The sequence below is a fragment of the Salmo salar genome, chromosome ssa19 (assembly GCF_905237065.1).
Source record: "Salmo salar chromosome ssa19, Ssal_v3.1, whole genome shotgun sequence".
In the NCBI taxonomy this organism is placed as follows: Eukaryota; Metazoa; Chordata; class Actinopteri; order Salmoniformes; family Salmonidae; genus Salmo; species Salmo salar.
Genome location: NC_059460.1, coordinates 49932818 through 49954831, shown reverse-complemented (window position 1 = coordinate 49954831; position 22014 = coordinate 49932818). Strand labels below are relative to the sequence as shown.

General features: G+C 44.1%; 1 protein-coding gene across 9 annotated transcripts in view; it reads left to right on the top strand.

Moving 5' to 3' along the window:
• The window catches only part of LOC106578971 (1-phosphatidylinositol 4,5-bisphosphate phosphodiesterase epsilon-1), a 79058-nt gene that overhangs the window by 35828 nt on the left and 21216 nt on the right, over positions 1 to 22014 (top strand). For 8 of the 9 annotated variants that reach the window (XM_014158312.2, XM_014158311.2, XM_014158310.2 and 5 more), the window contains 5 exons: positions 7859 to 8108; positions 17324 to 17640; positions 20202 to 20347; positions 20523 to 20784; positions 21014 to 21225. In XM_014158312.2, coding sequence (XP_014013787.2) covers positions 7859 to 8108; positions 17324 to 17640; positions 20202 to 20347; positions 20523 to 20784; positions 21014 to 21225 — 1187 coding nt within the window. Of the gene's footprint in view, positions 1 to 7858; positions 8109 to 12994; positions 13235 to 17323; positions 17641 to 20201; positions 20348 to 20522; positions 20785 to 21013; positions 21226 to 22014 lie in introns of those variants that run through there. The other variant, XM_014158317.2, reaches the window with a different exon arrangement.

The window sequence follows — 22014 nt, the reverse complement described above, 5'->3', positions numbered from 1 at the left end:
ACCAGCCCAAATAAATGCTTCAGGGTTCAAGTAACAGACACATCTCAACATCAACTGTTCAGAGGAGACTGTGTGAATCAGGTCTTCATGGTTGAATTGCTGCAAATAAACAACTACTAAAATGATATCAATAAGAAGAAGCGATTTGCTTGGGCCAAGAAACACGAGCAATGGACATTAGGCCAGTGGAAATCTGTCATTTGGTCTCATGAGTCCAAATTTGAGATTTGTCCCGAAGCCACTCCTGTGTTGTCTTGGCTGTGCGCTTAGGGTCGTTGTCCTGTTGGAAGGTGAACCTTCGCCCCAGTCTGATGTCCTGAGCGCTCTGGAGCAGGTTTTCATCAAGGATCTCTGTATTTGCTCGGTTCATCTTTGCCTCGATCCTGACAAGTCTCCCAGTCCTTGCCACTGAAAAACATCCCCACAACATGATGCTACCACCACCATGTTTCATCATAGGGATGGTGCCAGGTTTCCTCCAGACGTGACGCTTGGCATTCAGGCCAAAGAGTTCAATCTTGGTTTCATCATACCAGAGAATCTTCTTTGTCATGGTCTGAGAGTCTTGGTGCCTTTTGGCAAACTCCAAGCGGGCTGTCATCTGCCTTTTACTGAGGAGTGGCTTGCGTCTGGCCTCTACCATAAAGGCCTGATTGGTGGAGTGCTGCAGAGATGGTTGTCCTTCTGGAAGGTTCTTCAATCTCCACAGAGGAACTCTGGAGCTCTGTCAGAGTGACCATGGAGTTCTTGGTCACCTCCCTGACCAAGGCCCTTCTCCCCCGATTGGTCAGTTTGGTCGGGCAGCCAACGCTAGGAAGAGTCTTGGTGGTTCCAAACGTATTCCATTTAAGAATGATGGAGGCCACTGTGTTCTTGGGGACCTTCAATGCTTCAGAAATGTTTTGGTACCCTTCCCCAGATCTGTGCCTCGACAAAATCCAGTCTGAGTTCTACAGGCAATTCCTTCGACCGCATGGCTTTGTTTTTGCTCTGACATGCGTTGTCAACTGTGGGACCTTATATAGACAGGTGTGTGCCTTTCCAAATGATGTCCAATCAATAGAATGTACCACAGGTGGACTCCAAGTTGTAGAAACATCTCAAGGATGTTCAATGGGAACAAGATGCACCTGTACTCAATGTTGAGTCTCATAGCAAAGGGTCTGAATACTTATGTAAATAAGGTATTTCTTTTTTTTTACTTTTTCTATACATTTGCCAAAATATAAATTAACTGTTTTCGCTTTCTCATTATGGGGTATTGTGTGGAGATGGCTGAGGAAAATGTTTTATTTAATCCTTTTTAGAATAAGGCTGTCACATAACAAAATGTGGACAAAGTCAAGAGGTCTGAAAAATTTCCGAAGACACTGTGTGGTGTGTGTGTGTGTGTGTATGTATGTATGTATATGTGTATGTGTATATATATATATATATCTCAGCAAAAAATAAACTTCCCTTTTTCAGGACCCTGTCTTTCAAAGATAATACGTAAAAATCCAAATAACTTCACAGATCTTCATTGTAAAGGGTTTAAACACTATTTCCTGTGCTTGTTCAATGAACCATAAACAATTAATGAACATGCACCTGTGCAACGGTCATTAAGACACTAACATCTTAAAGTCACAGTTATGAAAACTTAGGACACTAAAGAGGCCTTTCTACTGACTCTGAAAAACACCAAAAGAAAGATGCCCAGGGTCCCTGCTCATCTGTGTGAACATGCCTTAGGCATGCTGCAAGGAGGCATGAGGACTGCAGATGTGGCCAGGGCAATAAATTGCAATGTCCGTACTGTGAGACGCCTAAGACAGCGCTACAGGGAGACCGGACGGACAGCTGATCGTCCTCGCAGTGGCAGACCACGTGTAACAACACCAGCACAGGATCGGTACATCCGAACATCACACCTGCGAGACAGGTACAGGATGGCAGCAATAGCTGCCCGAGTTACACCAGGATCGCACAATCCCTCCATCAGTGCCCAGACTGTCCGCAATAGGCTGAGAGAGGCTGGACTGAGGGCTTGTATGCCTGTTGTAAGGCAGGTCCTCACCAGACACCACCGGCAACAATGTCGCCTATGGGCACAAACCCACTGTCGCTGGACCAGACAGGACTGGCAAAAAGTGCTCTTCACTGACGAGTCACGGTTTTGTCTCACCAGGGGCGATGGTCGGATTCACGTTTATCGTACAATGGGGCAAGATCGATTTGGAGGTGGAGGGTCCGTCATGGTCTGGTGCGGTATGTCACAGCATCATTGGACTGAGCTTGTTGTCATTGCAGGCAATCTCAACACAGTGCGTTACAGGGAAGACATCCTTCTCCCTCATGTGGTACCTTTCCTGCAGGCTCATCCTGACAAGACCCTCCAGCATGACAATGCCACCAGCCATACTGCTCGTTCGGTGCGTGATTTCCTGCAAGACAGGAACATCAGTGTTCTACCATGGCCAGCGAAGAGCCCGGATCTCAATCCCATTGAGCACGTCTGGGACCTGTTGGATCGGAGGGTGAGGGCTAGGGCCCAGAAATGTCCGGGAACTTGCAGGTGCCTTGGTGGGAGAGTGGGGTAACATCTTACAGCAAGAACTGGCAAATCTGGTGCAGTCCATGAGGAGGAGATGCACTGCAGTACTTAATGCAGCTGGTGGCCACACCAGATACTGACTGTTACTTTTGATTTTGACCCCCCCCTTTGTTCAGGGACACATTATTATGTCTCAGTTGATGAATCTTTTTATGGTCATACAAATATTTACACATGTTAAGTTTGCTGAAAATAAACGTTGACAGTGAGAGGACGTTTAAGAATACTATAATACACTAGGTGCAATTTAGAAATGAGGTTGTTCATCAGTTTTTCTCTTGTTGTGTCAGTAACCTACAGTCACTCAATTAGCCATGTCAGCTAACAATTTTTAGAATGGTAGTTAGTCAAGCCAGCTATCTAAACTTATAGTAATAATTGCTTAATACCAACCTGGCACACAGGGCACTTGTACAAATGCCGTGACTCCAGTAGGCACCCATTAATTTTGTCATTCTCACTCAGATATCGTATTAACATGGCATAAGTTAATACAAAATGTGTAGAATTGCAGGAAATTAGCTTAAAACTGCAAAAATGTCTCTCCAACCAATGGCAAAATGGGTACAATTCCGGGTAATGAACTTTAAAACTTACATTCTTCTCTGCACTGCCACAAAATATTTTGTCACGAGATGGACGGGACCCCCAACCAAATCTCACTTGGGGCCTCCCAAATGGCCCTGCGTCCATTGGATCTGGGGGAAATCTGAGATGTACTATTCCAAATCAGCCAGCATCCCTATGCTCTGAGAAACTAGGGAGGAGCTCTGAATGTGACGGGTCTCAGCAGATACACTGAGCTTTGATCCAGAATACATCCACCTCCCCCACTCTCCCTTGCCGTAACACTAGCCCACCCTGCTTATCACTTCCACACCATGGGGGGCTCATATGCCAGGCAGCACAGCATTGTAACATGTTGGGGACAACTGTGTTCTGTTTGGGTCACATGACAGGGGACAGAGGGGTTCAGAATGCTGAAAGGATCAACAGGTCACTACTGTCACATAGAGGCCACGTCCCACGCATGGCTCAGCTGAGTCATGCTGTTAGTGCACTGTCCATGCTAATCACTGCCCAGAATGGCTGGCTCATGGGCTGGTTGCCAGGCAGAGAAATCTGCTGGGCCTTGATAATGGGTTAATGCATTGATATGTGTTCTATAGTTTACTGTACTGGTGCCATTTGAGTATAGTATTGGATGGATGAGGGATTTTTACATGTTAAGAGACAAAGCAAAGATATATTGTTTTATTTGGGACAGTTGGTCAGCCATGTCTGTTCACTTTTTAAATTTGTGTAAACATAGTGGCTCTCCCACGAAACCTGAGAGTCGAGGAGACTATCGAGGGAATTTCCCCCTCTTCGAAAAACACGATAAAATGACTCTCCTATTTTGAGCCATATTGCGGATGTTGTTTTCATGTGTGACTGACTGACATACGTGTGTGTGTGTGATAGGGAATAATAAGACTGGTACATAGTGTAGGCAGCTGCCTTGTGTCCATCAGACAGGGCACATTCCCTGTGCTCCTCTCCGTCTGCGTCTGCTGAGCCACGGCCGGGCGAGACTCGCATACAGGGCAGTTAGGGTTTCCATCCAGGGTTCAGATTCTCTGGCCAGTGACCACACACACATCACATTACTCAGGAGGCATGGAGGACACACACACACCACACACACACACACACGCCAGCTCTGGATTCCAGACACTCAGACGGGCAGACCAGAGAAGCTCTCTAGGTGTTTATGAACTGTGATGAGCTTCTATCTGGGCCATTTCTCTTTTATTCCCAACACCGTGTCTTCTACAGAGTCTGTCAGCATTCCAGTGTATGAAGGGACTTCGAGGGAGTAGTAGTCATGTTCCAGTTGTACCAAGTGAGGAATACTTGGAAAAAGCTCAACAGTTCATGCAGGCCTCACTTCGCTAATATCCCTTTGATCTAGAATGGCATGGCATGACGGCGATCTAAGGCTGTTGCCAGGCAGACTGGAGAGAGACATGTTGTAATCCCTCTCAACGGCCCATGCTCTGGGTGTGTGTAGAGTAGACGTTGTGCTCAGAGAAATAAGTGCCAGTTAATGGACTTGTGCTGTCTCGGTCTGTCCTGGAACCCAGGACTACCTGGAAAACGGTGGCAATTGTTACTGAGTGGACTATCCTGGCTAAATAAATAAATGAAATGAATGTCCTGCGTGGCTCTTTCCTAACTGGTTAAGATGAATCCATATTCTGTAAGAGAGCGAGCGAGAGAGTCGTTTGACACCGAGAGGCAGGCAAACATCAAATGGACACCACTCTGCCTACAGTGGCTCTTGGTTTGTTCTCTTGCATATATCTGCTGCTGGAACGCAGGCAACAAGGGCACAAGAGCTTCGCAACTTTGCTGTCCCATGTGGCTCAGTTTGTAGAGCATGGCACTTGCAACGCCAGGCATGTGGGTTTGATTCCCATGGGGGACCAGAACATTAAGTATGAAAAATGTATTCACTCACTACTGTAAGTTGCTCAGGATAAGCAAGTCTGCTAAATTACTAATATGTAAAAAATTTAACTGGACAATTTTGTGACTGGCTGCTCTAGCCTAATTTACAGAACGTGCAGGCTGGTAGATTTCAGGCCCCGAGGGGCCGGTTTAAAATCTGACAACAGCAAACTGACTTTTCAGACAGGAAACCCATCCCATGAGCAGAACGTTTATCTGGGCTGGTGACTGCAGGGTCCATGACTTCTGGACTACTTTCATCGTAAACAAGAGGGGTTTTTTTGTGTGCCATTTTTCTTTCAGCATCAGGGCTTTCTGTTAATCAGACCTGGGTTGAAATGCTATTTGAAATCTTTCAAATACTTGAGCTTTGGCCCATCTGGAGTGCCAGGTTTGGACTTTTCTATTGGTTTCATTGCAACAGGTAAGCTCAATCAAGCACAGCTAATGTGTCTGGTTACAAAGGACAAGTAATGGTAGAATAATTGCAGCTGGTTTCACAGAAATGTTGTCAGAGTGAGATGAAATGCTCTCGGAAGCCAATAAGATCAAGCTGTTGTTTTAGTCCTTTTACCTCGGCTAATTTCCTTTTCAGATGTAAAATGACTTTTGGATATCATAAGAACAAAATTATAGAGACCTCGTGATCTGATACTACTGTAGCCCCTGACCATCCAAATTGCCCTTGTTTTCTTGAACAGTTCAGACACCCTGTATATTTTTGTAAAAGCTGTGCTATGTAATGTTCTGCGGCACTTCAATAGAGGAGAAGAAATGAGAACCAGTTAATTGAATTGCTAAGTATTATAGACTGTCTGCTTATCCTGGTTGCTGTGGCAATAATCTACTTAATTCTGGCTTTAACAAGGCAAGAGGAGGGTGTTATTGCACTAATGATATTGAAACATGAGATACCTGATGATTTTAGGGTTTATGTTATGAATCTAATTTTTTCAGCCCTTAAGATACATTTACCATAAAACATAACTGGATGAATAATTCAGAATAGTTTCTTAATACAATCAAACCCAAACTGCAAAGGTCTTGCTGTCTCTCTAAGGAGTAACAGTCGTCAGTACTGCACTGACTTCACAGTCTGGGAACTTACCTGAGAGAGCACAATGCTCTATTCCCTTATATCATGCTGTCTGGCAATAGTGAATAACTGTGCTGGAAAGTGACTTCCTGCTCAGGTCCTCCATTCATTCAAACCTCTTTAGTCGCTACCTCAGTACATGTATATACTGTAGGTCTAGTGAAGAGCAGGGACAAATTAGCAGGGTCATTCTGTTCAGAGGAAGGGCAAAGATTTAGTTAACTGTTTTTCCTGGAACCGATTGGTAGTAATGGCAGAATAATGGCAGCTGGTTTCACAAACGTTTTCAGAGTGAGATGAAATGCACTCGGAGGCCAGTAAGATCGAGCTGTTGATTTAGTCCTTTACCTCAGCTCTTTTCCTTCTCTTTGGATATCAGAAGGAAGACATTATGAAGACCTCTTCTGATCTTTACAAATGTTACGTAACCCTGGGTGGATTAAAGATTACCAGGATTACATTTGTTAGTTGAAGTGTGTCATTTAACTTTTAAAACCTTGTTTATACCAAAGTCTTGATCAGCCTGCTCATCATTTTGAGGCTGCAGAAGAAGAAAAAGATGTGGGGTAATTATATACTTACAGTAAAAGGGTCCCAGCTGTATTTATGGATCATATGTAAAACATGCATGCTATGCAAATCCCCTAGGGATAAGGGGATTCCTCTATACTCAAATAGACAGTAGTATTTGTATTTATTAAGGATCCCCATTACACTTCATGGGGTCCAAACAAGATTAAGGCTATTACATAAAAATAAATTAAACGGTACATCATACAACACATTATTACACCACTACATATCTACAGTACCTATGTTCCTCTTTGTGGAACTTGACCATATGACTGGGCAGTAGTCCAGGTGCGATAGACTTCTTCCCATCTTAGCTATCGTTACATCTAGATTTTTACCATAACAGTTTACGATCCAGGATTACGCCAAGCAGTTTAGTCTCCTCAACTTGCTCAATTTCTACATTTTAATTTATTACAAGATTTAGTTGAGGTTTAGGGTTTAGTGAATGGTTTTGTCCCAAATACAATGCTTTTAGTTTAAAAATATTTAGGACTAGCTTATTACTTGCCACCCATTTCTTAAACTGACTACAGCTCGTTGTTAAGCGTTGCAGTGATTTCACTTGCAGTGGTAGCTGATGTCTATGATGTTGACTCATCAGCATACATAGACACACAGGCTTTACTCAGTGGCAGGTCATTAGTAAAAAATGTAAAAAGTCAGGGACCTAGACAGCTGCCCTGGGGTATGCCCGACTCTACCTGGATTAGGTTGGAGAGGCTTCCATTAAAGAACACCGTCTGTGTTTTTTTTATACAAGTACCTCTCAATCCACAATATAGCAGAGGATGTAAAGCCATAACACATACGTTTTTTCAGCAGCAGACTATGATCGGTAATGTCAAAAGCTGTTGAGTGCCCTTCCCTATAAGCGTGATGAAAGTCAGTTTTTATTTAGTTTACTGTGAAATAGCGTTGTATCTGGTCAAACACAATTATTATTTTTAGCAAGAGGAGCTTCACTTTAACCCAGGTCTTCATAACCAGGGTTAACCAGGTCATTATTGTAGATGTAATTTGTCTGAATAACTTACCTGTATCTGGCCAAATGACATTTTTCTTTTTTTATAAATACATGTCTTCTCTTCTGTCCACAGATCCACCATGCGCTGAGTGTTGAGGACAACCTGCTGCAGCCGTGCAGGAAGCTCCTAGCCTTTGCTGGATGTGTGTGTCTCAGGGTGACATGCCCGGCTCAGCCTAGGTACGGGTACCGTGCCAGCTCCCAGGGGACCTCAGTGTATGCCCGTCTGACCGGGGCCCTGCTGGAGGCCACCGCCGCCCTCGGGGCCCGCAGCACTCAGCCCAGTGTAACCGTTGGCTCCACTGGACACGCCATGCTCAAAGGTAAGTGTGTGTGTGTGTGTGTTATAGGAGGCTAGTGTATGTATGTATGTATGTATGTATGTATGTATGTATGTATCTTTACTACCGTTCAAACGTTTGGGGTCACTTAGAAATGTCCTTGTTTTTTAAAGGTAATGCTACCAAATACTAATTGAGTGTATGTAAACTTCTGACCCACTGGGAATGTGATGAAAGAAATAAATCATAAATCTTCATTTCACATTCTTAAAATAAAGTGGTGATCCTAACTGACCTAATACATGGAGTTTTTACTTGGATTAAATGTCAGGAATTGTGAAAAACGGACTTTAAATATATTTGGCTAAAGTGTATGTAAACTTCTGACTTCAACTGTAGATATTCCATTAAAATTCTGCTATTTCCAACTACAATAGTCATTTACAACATTAACAATGTCTACACTGTATTTCTGATCAATTTGATGTTATTTTAATGGACAAAAAATTAGTTTTTCTTTCAAAAAGTGTGACCAGACAATGTTTTGTTAAATCTGAGAAGGTCCCTCAGAAGGGCCCAGAAGTCCCTCTGTGGTTTATGTCCTCATAATAATGCCGCATATCGACTACTACAACGACACAAAACCTTTTTCGGATGCATCTTGTACCACACACAGTTTATTGCAGTTTAACAGAAAGTGTTCTGAACTTCAGATTACCTAGGTAGAACTTGAATTGGCTTGTATTTCTGTCTGACTTCACTCTCTGTCCCCGGCTCGTGTTCCAGAAGGGAAGGTCTGTGTGTTCCTGTGGGTTGTTCCTGATATTTGAACTGCAGTTTAATAGAAGAGGTTCTCATTAGTTATGTATTCCCCAGTGATCTTCTCTCTTATTTTTCCCACATGCTGGCTAGCTCAGGTCTGGCCGCATTGGGCCATGTGAGAGAGGAGAGGATGGGGAGTGTGGTTTTCGTCCCCCCCTCCCTTTACATGTCTGTCTGGCTGTCTAACCTAGGCCAGGCACTCGGCACGTTGGGCCCTGTGGTCGTATATACTTTGTTGTTTTAGACTTTCACAGGCTTCACAAGTATTGGGTATCACTAAAAAGCCTACTCGTTAATTGAGCTATTTCTAGCACCTTAACTCTGTAACCTAAGGCCTGGAGTCGGTCCTGCATTCAGAACTGTTCAAGTCTTATGTTCTCTAAAGTTCTTTATTTGTTAGTGTGGGTTTTCCAATGTTGTTATTCAGAGATATTAGATATCAATCCTTGTGTTGATGAGACTGATGGTGCCAACTAATGATGATAACAACCCACGCTAATCTATTCACTCTCCCTAGTTTAGCTAAGTGGCCTGCAGTGAGTCACGCTGAGGTTCAACTCTGCACCTCGTCAAAATCAGAAAAGCTAGCAAATTAAAAACGCAATATGCACTTCAAAGATGGCTGCTTTGCTCCTTTGATTAGCACAAGTACTTTATTTCCCCTCTCTCCCTGATTGTCTCCTGGTCTAATCTGATGTTGGCTGCCTTCTTTCTGGCTGGCCCAAACACTCTCTGTGTCTCTCTGTGTCTCTTTGTGTCTCTCGCGAGAGTCTCTCGTGCGAGTCTCTCGTGCTGTCTCTCTGTCTCTCTCTCATGCTCTACAGTGATGATTTCACCTTGAAGTCTCCCGTGGGCCTGTCTAGCACGATGATGTAACACCCACACACACAAAGAGAGAGCGCTGTAAGCTTATCCCCCCTCTGGCTCGGACGAAAATCCTGCTGGACAGAGGCCAGGTGACAGGCCGTCTGATGCGGCTTTGACACATTGAGTCACTAGCCCCCTCGCCATCCCCGCTGTCCAAATATTAATTGCAGTAGCATTCCTTTGTTATAGAGTCCGGGAAGGCGTACGGCATTCGTTCAAAACCGGAACTGAAAGCTGATGGAGCCCTTTTGTAGGACTTGATTGAGATGCCGGTAGCTGTCGTGCGAGGTTGGATTGAGACGGTAAATAAGGAGAAAGAGACCCCCGATGTTAGGCTATGCTATGGACTGCAGAATGTATTCACCCAGCAGGTTTAGAAACTATAGCAGTTTACTCCAGTACTTCTCTTATTCGTACAGTATGATCCACAGGAAAGGTTTTGAGTCAAAGCCCGCAGAATGCATGTAGACTCTACCTGCCTCTGTTTTGATTTGCAGACTCGGTTCTGATAAATAAGAACATTTGGTCCGAAACACATCCGTCGTCTTTGATATACAGATTGATGATGATCTCTATATACGGTAGTCTCCCTCAGGAGTCCAGTTGATGTTTTCATCTGTGAAGAGTCTTTTCATAATAGAAGGTCATTCGGGGGTTTGTGTTGTTTGAAGTGGAGGCTGAGTGTGGTTGGGACTGTACCACACACAGTGGATGAGTACATCACCACCTAGCGATCTTGTTCTCATCTCTGGAATATGAAAACATTGTATTAACCCTTTGTTCAAAGGGTGTGGTCAGAGAGGCTTGTTTTGAGATCCACCCGTCTTCTCCTCTTTGTTGCCTTCTTCCAATGGGCTACATACTGTTACTGTCATGTTCTCTTCAGTACATTGTCACTAATGTTAAAATGCTGTACTAGTCTTCCAGCCAAGAGCAGTGTTACTGTGACTATCTACTGTAATAAGTAGAGAACAGATACAGTAAGGTGTAGATTGCTATTGAGCGACTTATTTAGAGATGGGAACAATATCATTTTATGACTGGCATTTGTGAAGGCTTATGACTTTAATCAAATATTTCTCGATCATGCCAAATGATCAGAAGCATTCGAATACTTGATAAAGGTGTTTCAAACTTAATGTTCAGAGGCACTCCGATGACTGAAAGACTCGGTGACGTCAGTGCTGTATGTGGATTGAGGACATTCAAAACCACCCTCGTCACCCTCGTCGTTATTATTATGAGGATTGAGGGTGACATACTGGCAGCTGCAAACACAAATAACGGCTTTAGAAAAATGCTGACTGGAATAGCCAGGTCAAGATCAGGTCAAAGTACAGCGAGATCCACCAGTATGCTAGAATGAAAAGTGCTTGTTTGTCTGAAGTGCAGACCCACACGGCGAGAGATTAGAGAAGCTGCGTGTAAGCCCAGGTTGTCAGCTAGCCTTGTTTATGTTGAACTGCTGCGCGGTGACTGCGATAGGCTAGCTATTGCATTGTCAGACAGCTTGTGGACAAAAAGCAGGTGTGGGTTAAACAATGAAGCCTTTCGTCCTCTTTTGAGTAGTCATGTTATGAAAAGCCGTGTTCAGTTTTTTGTTTGTGTACTGAAATGGGTGAAGCTTGAACTCTTTTGTCCTACAGATCACATTGTCTAAATGTGGTTTAAATGACTAATTAAGGGAAATACTGTTTGGCTTCCTTCCAACAGGCTGTTGATATATGTTGTGTGTTTGAACCATATATTTGGCGACATGGCGGGGGAAGCTTAGGGAAGTCTCCAGTTTTTAAGGCTGTCAATGGTGTATGACCTTATGCCTTACAGGGATGGCACCACAGGTCCCTGAGTGGTGGGGCAAAAACTAAAAACCTGGGGCCAAGAGTTTTTCCTTATCTGGTGGCCTATCCAGGTAAAACTGTACCTTTTATATGGTATGAAGGTGTTTATCAGTTCTTAAACATTTTAGTATGGGCTATGATGGGACCAGAGTTTTTGTCATCCGGTCACATGGTTTGAAAAAATCTCCTGGAAAAACTCCTGGGTTTGGGGAGGATGAAAACCCTGTCAAACTGCGGCAACCTGTACTTGTTTCACATGAATTCATATGGATTTCTTTTTAAAGCTAGACTAACAGGGAGGGGGGTTTCCTCAGCACAGACAGCCAGCAACATGATTGGACAATGGCACTTACCGGGCTGAGCTTGCTTCATGCAGGTTTGCATTGTGTAGGCCTGCCCTATGCAACTGTCGGCCTAATAAAAAAATGATCAGTCTGTCAGCTATTGTGTTTATTGAGTAATTCAAGTTAATCATTTTGTATTGAAATCGTCTAGGTAGCCTAGTCAGCCTAAGTTTGAAAATAAACCAAATTTGATCCCATTCATATTTTCTCTTAACACAAATAAATGGGATATAAATACTTAATGTTAGCGCTTTGTTTACCCTGGCCAGAGGGACAGAGCGTAGTAATGTGAGTGATGTGTTATCACCAGTGGCGTATTACAAGGCATCATGCAAGGTTCAAGCAAGCCTCCCCCCCAAAGTAATAAATAAATAGTATATTCAGTTATTTGGGGTTGTGAAAACAGCTAACTGCGGGGGATGTGTGGTTGTCACGTTTGCTAAATAAATAAGCTACCAGAGGAAAGTGGAGAGCGTAATTTCCTTAAATCTGATTTCTCAAGACACACACAGAGCCTGCAGCAGCACTCCGATGTGATGGACAGAGAAATTGTGCGCGAGTTGACCAATCATGAGGGAATTTGGTTAAAAAAAAAAAATTAACACTTTGCGCTTCTTTTTAACACGTTAGCGTCAATATTTTTTTATTAAACTAAATCGGAAGAGGTGAGGCGCTAACCCACCTAAGTGAAAAGTGCTGGGGAAAATGCCAGCTTACCACACGTATTCTGGCAGCACTGAGTATTACCTTGATATGTTAGACTTAAATGTTCCTTTGGACTGGGGAGTGACTAAGCTTTATCCGAATATTTATCTGAAAACCATTTTACAACCACCAGTAAATCAATGGTACACTCCTTTTCTCTGAGATTTCCCTCCACTTTGTAATGAGTAATATTTTGGCTTTCAGACTACATGTTTAGATACTTGACTCCCCCTCTGTAGAGGGACATGTATAGCCTTCATGTGTATGTAAACTGACCTCACGGAGAGGAGCTGGGGGAGGGAGGAGTGTTGGGGCTATCGGTGTCTCTCTGTGTGGGGTGTTATAGCTGGAGGTGGGGGGGCTGGCTGCAGGCGTTGCTGGCGCATGGCTGTGAGGTTTGTACTGTGTCAGCTCGGGGAGCAACGAGAGCTGGAGAGCAGCTGGCGCTCCTGAGCTGCTCTGATGTGGACAAGTGCACCTCGCCGGTGCTGTGTGAACAACCACGGAGCTAACAGTAACGACAGCGCTGCTCCCGCCGTCCGCAGCTCAGCCATGAAGCACTCCCACAGGATGGACTTCAAGCTGATCAGTAAGTGGGCTTTAAATGAAACTGTCTAGAAACAGACAGGATTCAGTGCTGTTGTCCTATGGAATGTACTATACTGTGAGTGTGTTGACTATACTGTGACTATACTGTGAGTGTGTTGACTATACTGTGACTATACTGTGAGTGTGTGCTATACTATGACTATACTGTGAGTGTGTGGACTATACTGTGACTATACTGTGAGTGTGTGGACTATACTGTGAGTGTGTGGACTATACTGTGACTATACTGTGAGTGTGTGGACTATACTGTGACTATACTGTGAGTGTGTGGACTATACTGTGACTATACTGTGAGTGTGTGGACTATACTGTGACTATACTGTGAGTGTGTGGACTATACTGTGACTATACTGTGAGTGTGTGGACTATACTGTGACTATACTGTGAGTGTGTGGACTATACTGTGACTATACTGTGAGTGTGTGGACTATACTGTGACTATACTGTGAGTGTGTTGACTATACTGTGACTATACTGTGAGTGTGTTGACTATACTGTGACTATACTGTGAGTGTGTTGACTATACTGTGACTATACTGTGAGTGTGGGACCTATACTGTGACTGTACTGTGAGTGTGTGGACTATACTATGACTGTACTGTGAGTGTGTGGACTATACTATGACTGTACTGTGAGTGTGTGGACTATACTGTGACTATACTGTGAGTGTGTGGACTATACTGTGACTATACTGTGAGTGTGTTGACTATACTGTGACTATACTGTGAGTGTGGGACCTATACTGTGACTATACTGTGAGTGTGTGGACTATACTGTGACTATACTGTGAGTGTGTGGACTATACTGTGACTATACTGTGAGTGTGTGGACTATACTGTGACTATACTGTGAGTGTGTTGACTATACTGTGACTATACTGTGAGTGTGGGACCTATACTGTGACTATACTGTGAGTGTGTGGACTATACTGTGACTATACTGTGAGTGTGTGGACTATACTGTGACTATACTGTGAGTGTGTGGAGTACACGGTGAGTGTGTGGAGTACACGGTGAGTGTGTGGAGTACACGGTGAGTGTGTGGAGTACACGGTGAGTGTGTGGAGTATACTATGACTATACTGTGAGTGTGTGGAGTATACTGTGAGTGTGTGGAGTATACTGTGAGTGTGTGGAGTATACTGTGAGTGTGGACTATACTGTGACTATACTGTGAGTGTGTGGAGGCTCTCTTCACTCATCAGTAAGCTATCTGCCTGCACCTTAGCAGCCTTAGCCTTAGCAGTGTGTATGATTAGATTTCTTCAGTTTCTATAGCTAGCCTACTCCTGTGGGTTGTCACTTGTCTCCACAGAGTTTCTGTCTCCAGAGCTGTCACAGGCTGTTGCTACTCCTGTCCGTGGCTAGTTTACCAGGACTGGCTGGTCACATTATGTCCTGGTTTGTAATGGCATGTTTTATTTCGAGCTCCAAGGACAGACTTCTGTTCCTCTACAGTCTGTTGCAATGTTGTTTTGAATGATGTGGATTTGTTGACTTGAACCAGTATTTTTGATGTCATGAATTTGTTGTGTGGTTTGGGCTTTAGAGAGACTCTGGTCAGGTACCGTGGTTATAGTCTGTATCCGCTGATGTAAAAAGGGCTTTATAAATGCTGATTGATACAAGGTTTTGGGGTATTGTGTTAGGTCCTTGTCATGAGACTGATATGGGTAAAGTCAATTTCTCATAATAAAGAAATGTATGTATAACCGGGCTGGTTTTAGATAAATAAAGTAATGATCTCTGACTTGGTGCACCTGTTTGATTCATCCCCTACTGTAGTTGTGATTGTCATCACTGCAGCAGTGAGTAACGTCAGACATGTTAAAGGTTCTGTGCTCTGCTCATGTCAGTATAAATAGCCAGGTGATTCAGCATGACATGGTTCAAGCTACAGTAATTGCAAGCTTCTCTTGATCAGGTTTTGTAATGGTTTTACATTCTGTTATTCTCCTTCGTCACGCCAATAAGCATCCTACCGACTTGCTCCTCAGGAAATACCACAGCGGGGCAAAGGGAAAGAACTCTCTCGACTCAGGTCTTGACTCTCTTTCCTGAGGGTCTGACCTATGGCCTTTAAGCACCCTGAATACAGCTCTGAAGTCTATTGTTGTACAGGCACAGGCCGTGACACAGGCTGACAGAAAGACGCCGAGTGTGATCAGAGGACGGCTCCTCAGCAGGATGTACATTCGGCTACAGCCTGGACCAGCCACCTAGGCAGCCTGGGTATTCCCTATATAGTGCACTACTTTTTACCAGAGCCCTATTGGACCTGGCCAAACCTAGTGCACTACTATATAGGAATAGGGAGCCATTGAGGATGACACCGGGTCTACTCTAAAACAGGATCTTTGCAGACACTCTCCCATGAGCCCTGCTTACCAGGCGTTTATGCAAGGCTTATGCTGTGCTTTGAGTAGGGCATCATGCATAAAGATTAGGGAGCGGGAGACACTTAGCCCCGGACTATTGTACTACATAATCAAATGCAATTTATTTCCACTTCAAAAGGTAGCTCATAAAAAGAGGACGTTAAGCAGATGTTGGAGATGGATGATAACAGACGTTGATTTGTTGGAAATATTTCCAGGACCATATGCCGCACAGGTTTTTTTTTCATTTTTAAATTAAATGTTCAAAATTAGTTTTGAGATATTAACTTGATAAGAAGTCAATGATTTATAGCATTATAAAAGCAAAACAAATGCTGCTCTTGTTTAAGGGAGAGGTAGTGCTATTGACTACAAGGATAAAATGGCTAATATGGTCAATGGCCATGTTTGAGCTTCAACTGTAATATGGGGGCCCAATAAAACACTGAGGCCCCTTTATCAAGGTTCTAAAAATAAGAAGAATTTAATCAAATGATTGTTTATGTTCTGCTTTTACGCCGTTCTAGAACTTTCTGATTATGTTCTGGCTATAAAGCGGGGCCCTTTATTTATTTCACCCACTTCAGTATCATTTTAAAGGGGCAATCTGCAGTGGCTATGTCCATTTTTACACTTTTAAATTCATGATATGTAGCCATTTATTCTTGAAGAATATAGGTCCAAATTATAAATGCCTTATAAGCTTAGTTCAACTATCTTACTCCATCAGAATCCAAAACACATGCTTATTTTACTCCAGTGTTTGTAAACAAACACTGTACATCCTCAAAACAGGGTTAAAACTGTCATTTTGATCTCATAGATGGTCAGTCCTTTCATCCATAGCTCAGTCTATGAATTTGAGTAGTTACATTTCTCCATCGCCATCCCTCAGCCGTTTACCCAAACAGTGGCGGGATGGTCCCTTTTTCTTATTGTTTGAACTGTCCCTTTTTAAGTCGGACATTTTTGTTAAAACTTTTTTTTACCACAAGTCCTAGTGCAGTCTGCGGGATGTTGTGTTTAGTTAGACTCCGCTCTAGGCCGCAGCATGATAGATCGCGTCAATCTCACAATGTAAACGGCACACAAATCCACACTCGCACACAATGTTCATTACCGAGAGCAGTTAAGAGACTGCGCCGGATGCACAAATCAACCAATATAAATGGCCGATTTATTTATTTATTTTCTCGCCACCAGTTATTGCGGTAGCCATGGCTACCTGGCACACGTATCAAAAGGTTTCCCAGGACATCCAGCGGTGGTGTGTGGCGGCTGAGGGCTGACGATGTCCAGAGGGGCATCTAATTCCCTGTATTTATGGTATTTCTGCACCGGTCCCCCGGTCCACCATACCAACAGAGCACACAGCCATTTATCTCAGAGCAGAGACAGCAGAGCTGTGGTGTGTGTGTTCTCAGGGTGTGTAAACACACTGGAAACGGGGCTAATGGCTCCTGTACGAAAACCCAAACACGCACTTCTGCCACTCGGGTGGAAATGTGGGAGTCACTTAGAAGTTTGATGTCTGATCTAGGGAGTTTGTTTTCGACGTGTTTTGTATTCTGAAAAGCAGCGGGGTTCAGCTTTCCTACTACCATGTTTAATATTACCTGGGAATTGACGTTGGAAGATACTTTTTAGTTTACTGTGTACTGTGTACATCTCTCACCTGTCTGTCTCTCTCAGAGCGTCAGCTGTGCAGCAACATGTCGGCGTCCAGCACGGTCCCGTCCAACGTGACGGGCATCAGCAAGGAGCTGGTCGAGCTGCGTCACCTGATCCAGTTCCCCGAGGAGATCGCCAGCATCCTGACGGAGCAGGAGCAGCAGCTGTACCGCCGCGTCTTCCCCCTGGACTACATCTGTTTCTTCACCAGGGACCTGGGCAGCCCCGACTGCAGCAGGCGCCTGCACCCCAGCCTTAAGGCCTCGCTGTCGGCCCCGGCCATGCCCATACAGACCCAGAGGAACACTGTGGAGGACCTGGTAACGCGGTTCAATGAGGTGAGACTGGTGAAGAGAGGCTGGACTAATGTGACTGCGTTGAGTGGTTAGTAACAATCTTGGTCCTAAATATCTACAGGATGGGGTTGAATTAAGGTCTTGATGATTCATCTATTAGTTGAGTCAGGTGAGTTAATGCTGGGCTAGAACAAAAGCCTGCACACGTTGTTGCTGTCCGGGACCAGGAATGGAGAGCCCTACGGTATAAGGTTATTAAAGATCTCACTTGACGGTAATGTTAATTGTTAGTTATTATTTTTGTGGAATTGACCACCCGGTGGTGTACTGTGTTTGATGGTCTTATTCTGCCAATTTGTTTCCCACACTTGCGGTGATTAGTGTCAAATTACACTCCTGAACAGAGCCCTTTGAGCTGCCCTCTACGCTGATTGACTTTGAGAATAAACAATTAAGAAAAACATCTCGGAATGAGGTCAGTCCCAAGCACACGGAGGAGAGTGGAAATGATGTCATCTTTAAGTTTCATGCCTTAACATCAGCTGGTTTATATTAAGTGAGAGGAGAGTGAGAATTGTATTTCCCCAAATGTGCATCCTAACCATTTTTGGGCATGTGGCGGAGCTACAATCAAATGAGTGACTCTTCTCAACAGAGACAGAGTCTGACATAACCTCCTCAGCATGGTAGAGATGGACTCACTATGTGTGTGGTTACCTGCTGTGCCCCAGTTCCACGTACTGGATCAGAGAAACTGGGCAGGCTGTTTGAGTCGAAATGGCTGTCTGGAGCGGTTCATTCTGACAAACACAAAATGGTTGTGTGGTGAGTTTGTAATAACTCTGTCAACCTTGATTATGTCATCGTTCCATCATGGGGAAACTGAACCTTGACAAAGAAAACAAGATTGTAAGCACGTTGTATGTTTTTGATCAATGGTCAAATGGTGTTATTGGCATTCTCACCAAAAGATTTATTCCTGGAATTATAATTCCATTGTTATTGTGTAGGCTATTTGATTTATACTATATCATATTGGAATCCGAGTGCCGTTCGGTTTTTACTCCAGTGGATTGGGGTTGTCATTCTGATGTAACCCCTATGTGTCGTTATCAAAGGGACGACACATAACAGGAAGAGACCATTTTAGATCAATGCCGACTGATCTCCCACCTTTTTAATATGGACTCATCCATGGGAGGACGGGAGTTGTGCCGTCTAGAATATCAGCCACTCTGACAGATATGCACCTGCCTCTAATCTACGGCCTACCAGTGCTTTCATGTCCACCGCCGACAATGTTTATAGCGCTGAGGGACATAGCTGTAATGTAACACAGTCTGGATTCAAATAGTCATGTACTGCAGACACTTGGGAGAAGTGGAATGTCATGTTTCTCTCTCTATCACTTTGGTGCCGTCTCTCATTGTCAGTCGTTCTCGGAAACGAGGGAGGAGAAGGAGGATGATATCTATGTGTCTGTGATGGCGCTGTAACTTTTAGTGTCTGAAGTTTTCTCTCTGGAGGGAATCAAACTGAAGTCGTCCCCCCCCTTTACATCTTACATAACCCAGTAATTGGATCTGTGTTATGTTGTTTTTTTAAGCCTACTGGCTTCTCTCTGGGTGTGTACAGATGTAGGTTCTTCATTTGATTGCTCTTGTGTTGCTGAGAATTTTGCACAGCAGGAATTGCAAAGTTGTTTATGTTTAAGAAGGCTTCTAAAGATTGTAATTTCCACTTTAAAATGTCATACTTGATTTGCCCTAAGGAAAAATGAATCAACCCCTACAAGATATTTCCATTAATTATAGTTCCCAAACAATTCACATTTCCTGGTTGCTGCAGGATTATTTTCCTGCTGTAGCAAGCAGGCTCAAATTCAGATCCTACATCTGTAACTGTAGACAGCCGAGCAGAGCGACAAGAGGAATGCTTACAGGGATGACTTTAGAAAGGCAGAGAGTCTGACTGGCCCTGGTTCTGATGACTGGTTCTCCCATAGGAACAGAACAGATCTGACTGACTGCAATATCAGGAACCTGCCTGTGGAACTGTTTATGTAACCCTCATTGTTTTAGGGGGGGGGGGTTTAGCCGCAACACAACAGTGGGCAAATATTTGCTCCAACTGTTATGTCCAGTCCAGGGTTTCTGCCTGAACTTGGATAAACCCTTATCGCTACTATTTTGGTTGGATGTATGCAACAAACCAGACCTGATGCAATCAAGAGGTTTCAGGACTTGTTGTAGAGCCGACTACCAGCATTGTTTCGTGTTAAGTTAGAGATGGTGACCGCTAAACCTGGGTTGAAATAAGGCCTAATTCCGTTTCATTGAGTTCATCATAAATGGTACTGTTGTCGATGCTGTGTAGAACATTGACCTGCCCAGTGTGAAACACTAGTCCTTTCACTATAAGGGTGTGTCCAAAATGGCACCATATTCCCTATATAGTGCCTCAACTTTTGACCAGAGCCCTATGAAAGCAGTGCACTATATAGGGACTACCGTGTCATTCCAAGCGCAGCCTGGCTGTTTCGGAGCATTGGCAGGTCATGAAGTAGACAATGTTGAAACTGTGAGAGTTGCTGCCTCTAACAGGTGAGCTCGTGGGTGACCTGGTTGATCCTGACTGCGAGTTCAATGGAGGAGAAGAGAGCGGTGTTCTCCTACCTGGTCCACGTGGCCAAGTGTTGCTGGAACATGGGCAACTACAACGCCGTCATGGAGTTCCTGGCTGGACTACGGTATTTGGTCCTCCAGACACATTTCTTACACGCCTCACTTTCTTCCAACTGGCTGTAATCCTACAGCACATGTCAATTTTCATTATTCAGATTGCACCTAATTCAAAATTGTTCTGCTAAACCTAATGTAAGTAAGATGTGTGTTAGATCGATATGGAATTATTCTCTGCTCCAGGTCTCGTAAAGTACTGAAGATGTGGCAGTTCATGGAGCAGTCGGACATTGAGACCATGCGCAGGCTGAAAGATGCCATGGCGCAGCACGAGTCTTCGTCCGAGTACAAGAAAGTGTTGAACCGTGCCCTTAACATCCCAGGGTGCAAGGTAGTGCCCTTCTGTGGCGTCTTCCTCAAAGAGCTGAGTGACGCGCTGGACGGGGCCGCCAGCATTATCAGCCTGCGCCACTCAACGCACGACTCGCCAGAGGACTCACTAGAGGTAACGAAGAGGGCCAGGCCCAAGCTTGCATGCCAGGCTTGTAGCATAGTGGGTGAACAAGGCTAGGTGGACAGACAACACCTGCTATCACTCTGAAGCTCTTAACACAGCTTTGATGGCTCTTCCTAGATGAGCAGTTTGACTGTGTACACTTTACATCAAGTTGCTGTTTTACCTTTGTAGTGCCACCTTTTATTGTTCACGTTACCCTGCTTCTCTTTCTGTGTAGTTTGTGGGGGACTACGGCGGGCAGCAGCACTTCCTGCAGAGGGTGGGGCCAGACGGGCTGCACAGCCAGGAGAAGGAAGCCACGGTCAGCAACATCCTGCAGATCATCCGCTCCTGCAACCGCAGTCTGGAGATGGAGGAGGGAGAGGAGGGCCACCACGAAGGCTCCTCCACATCCTGCAAAAAGACATTCATGGACAGGAACAGGAACCAGTAAGTGACTGGATCAGGAAGAAGTGGTACTCAAGCACAGATCTAGGATCAGTTTTAGGATTCCCAAATCCTAACCTTAACCTGTGAGGGGGGACATGAAAAATCCTGAAGTGTCAGGAATAATCTACAGTCGATCCATTCCTCTCGCCATCATACTGTGATGCTGTTCATCTAGACGTTCCCTCTACTTGGCTACTCCCCTCTAGCATATACAGTTACTTGCATGTTTGATTTAAAGGTTATTTATACGTGGATTTTCTATGAATGTTTCACATTCTAAATCAGATTTACATGGCTGATAAATTTAGATTCCACCTGTTTAAACACCCTTTAATCTGAGAAAGTTGAGAATAACGTCTTCTACTTTAAACCCTAATTTTTCCCCCCTGATCTTTCCGCAACCGACCTCCACCAAAAGTTATGTCTTGTTTAAAGTAGCTCTTATTTGAATGTCAAACCTTTCAGAAGGAATGGTGACCCTGTCTGAGAGTGGAAGGCTCCCTTTAATGCCAACTCCTTTCTCCGCTGTTTCTTTGACAGAAACACATAGAGACAGAAGGTGGACGGCTTGTATAATGTTCAGTTAGAGCCGTAAGAACCACAGTAGCTCTGCAGATATTGTCCATGGACCACTTCAGTTCTGGCATTGTTGCAGCTTGTCCTTTTTATTTTTTTTAAGTGTGAGCACAATTGAATGTTCTGTCAATCAGAGGTGTAGTCGTTATGAAATATCATTGTTTGGCCTTGTGGAACATGCTGAATGCATAGTAACGGCAAGACAAAGAATAT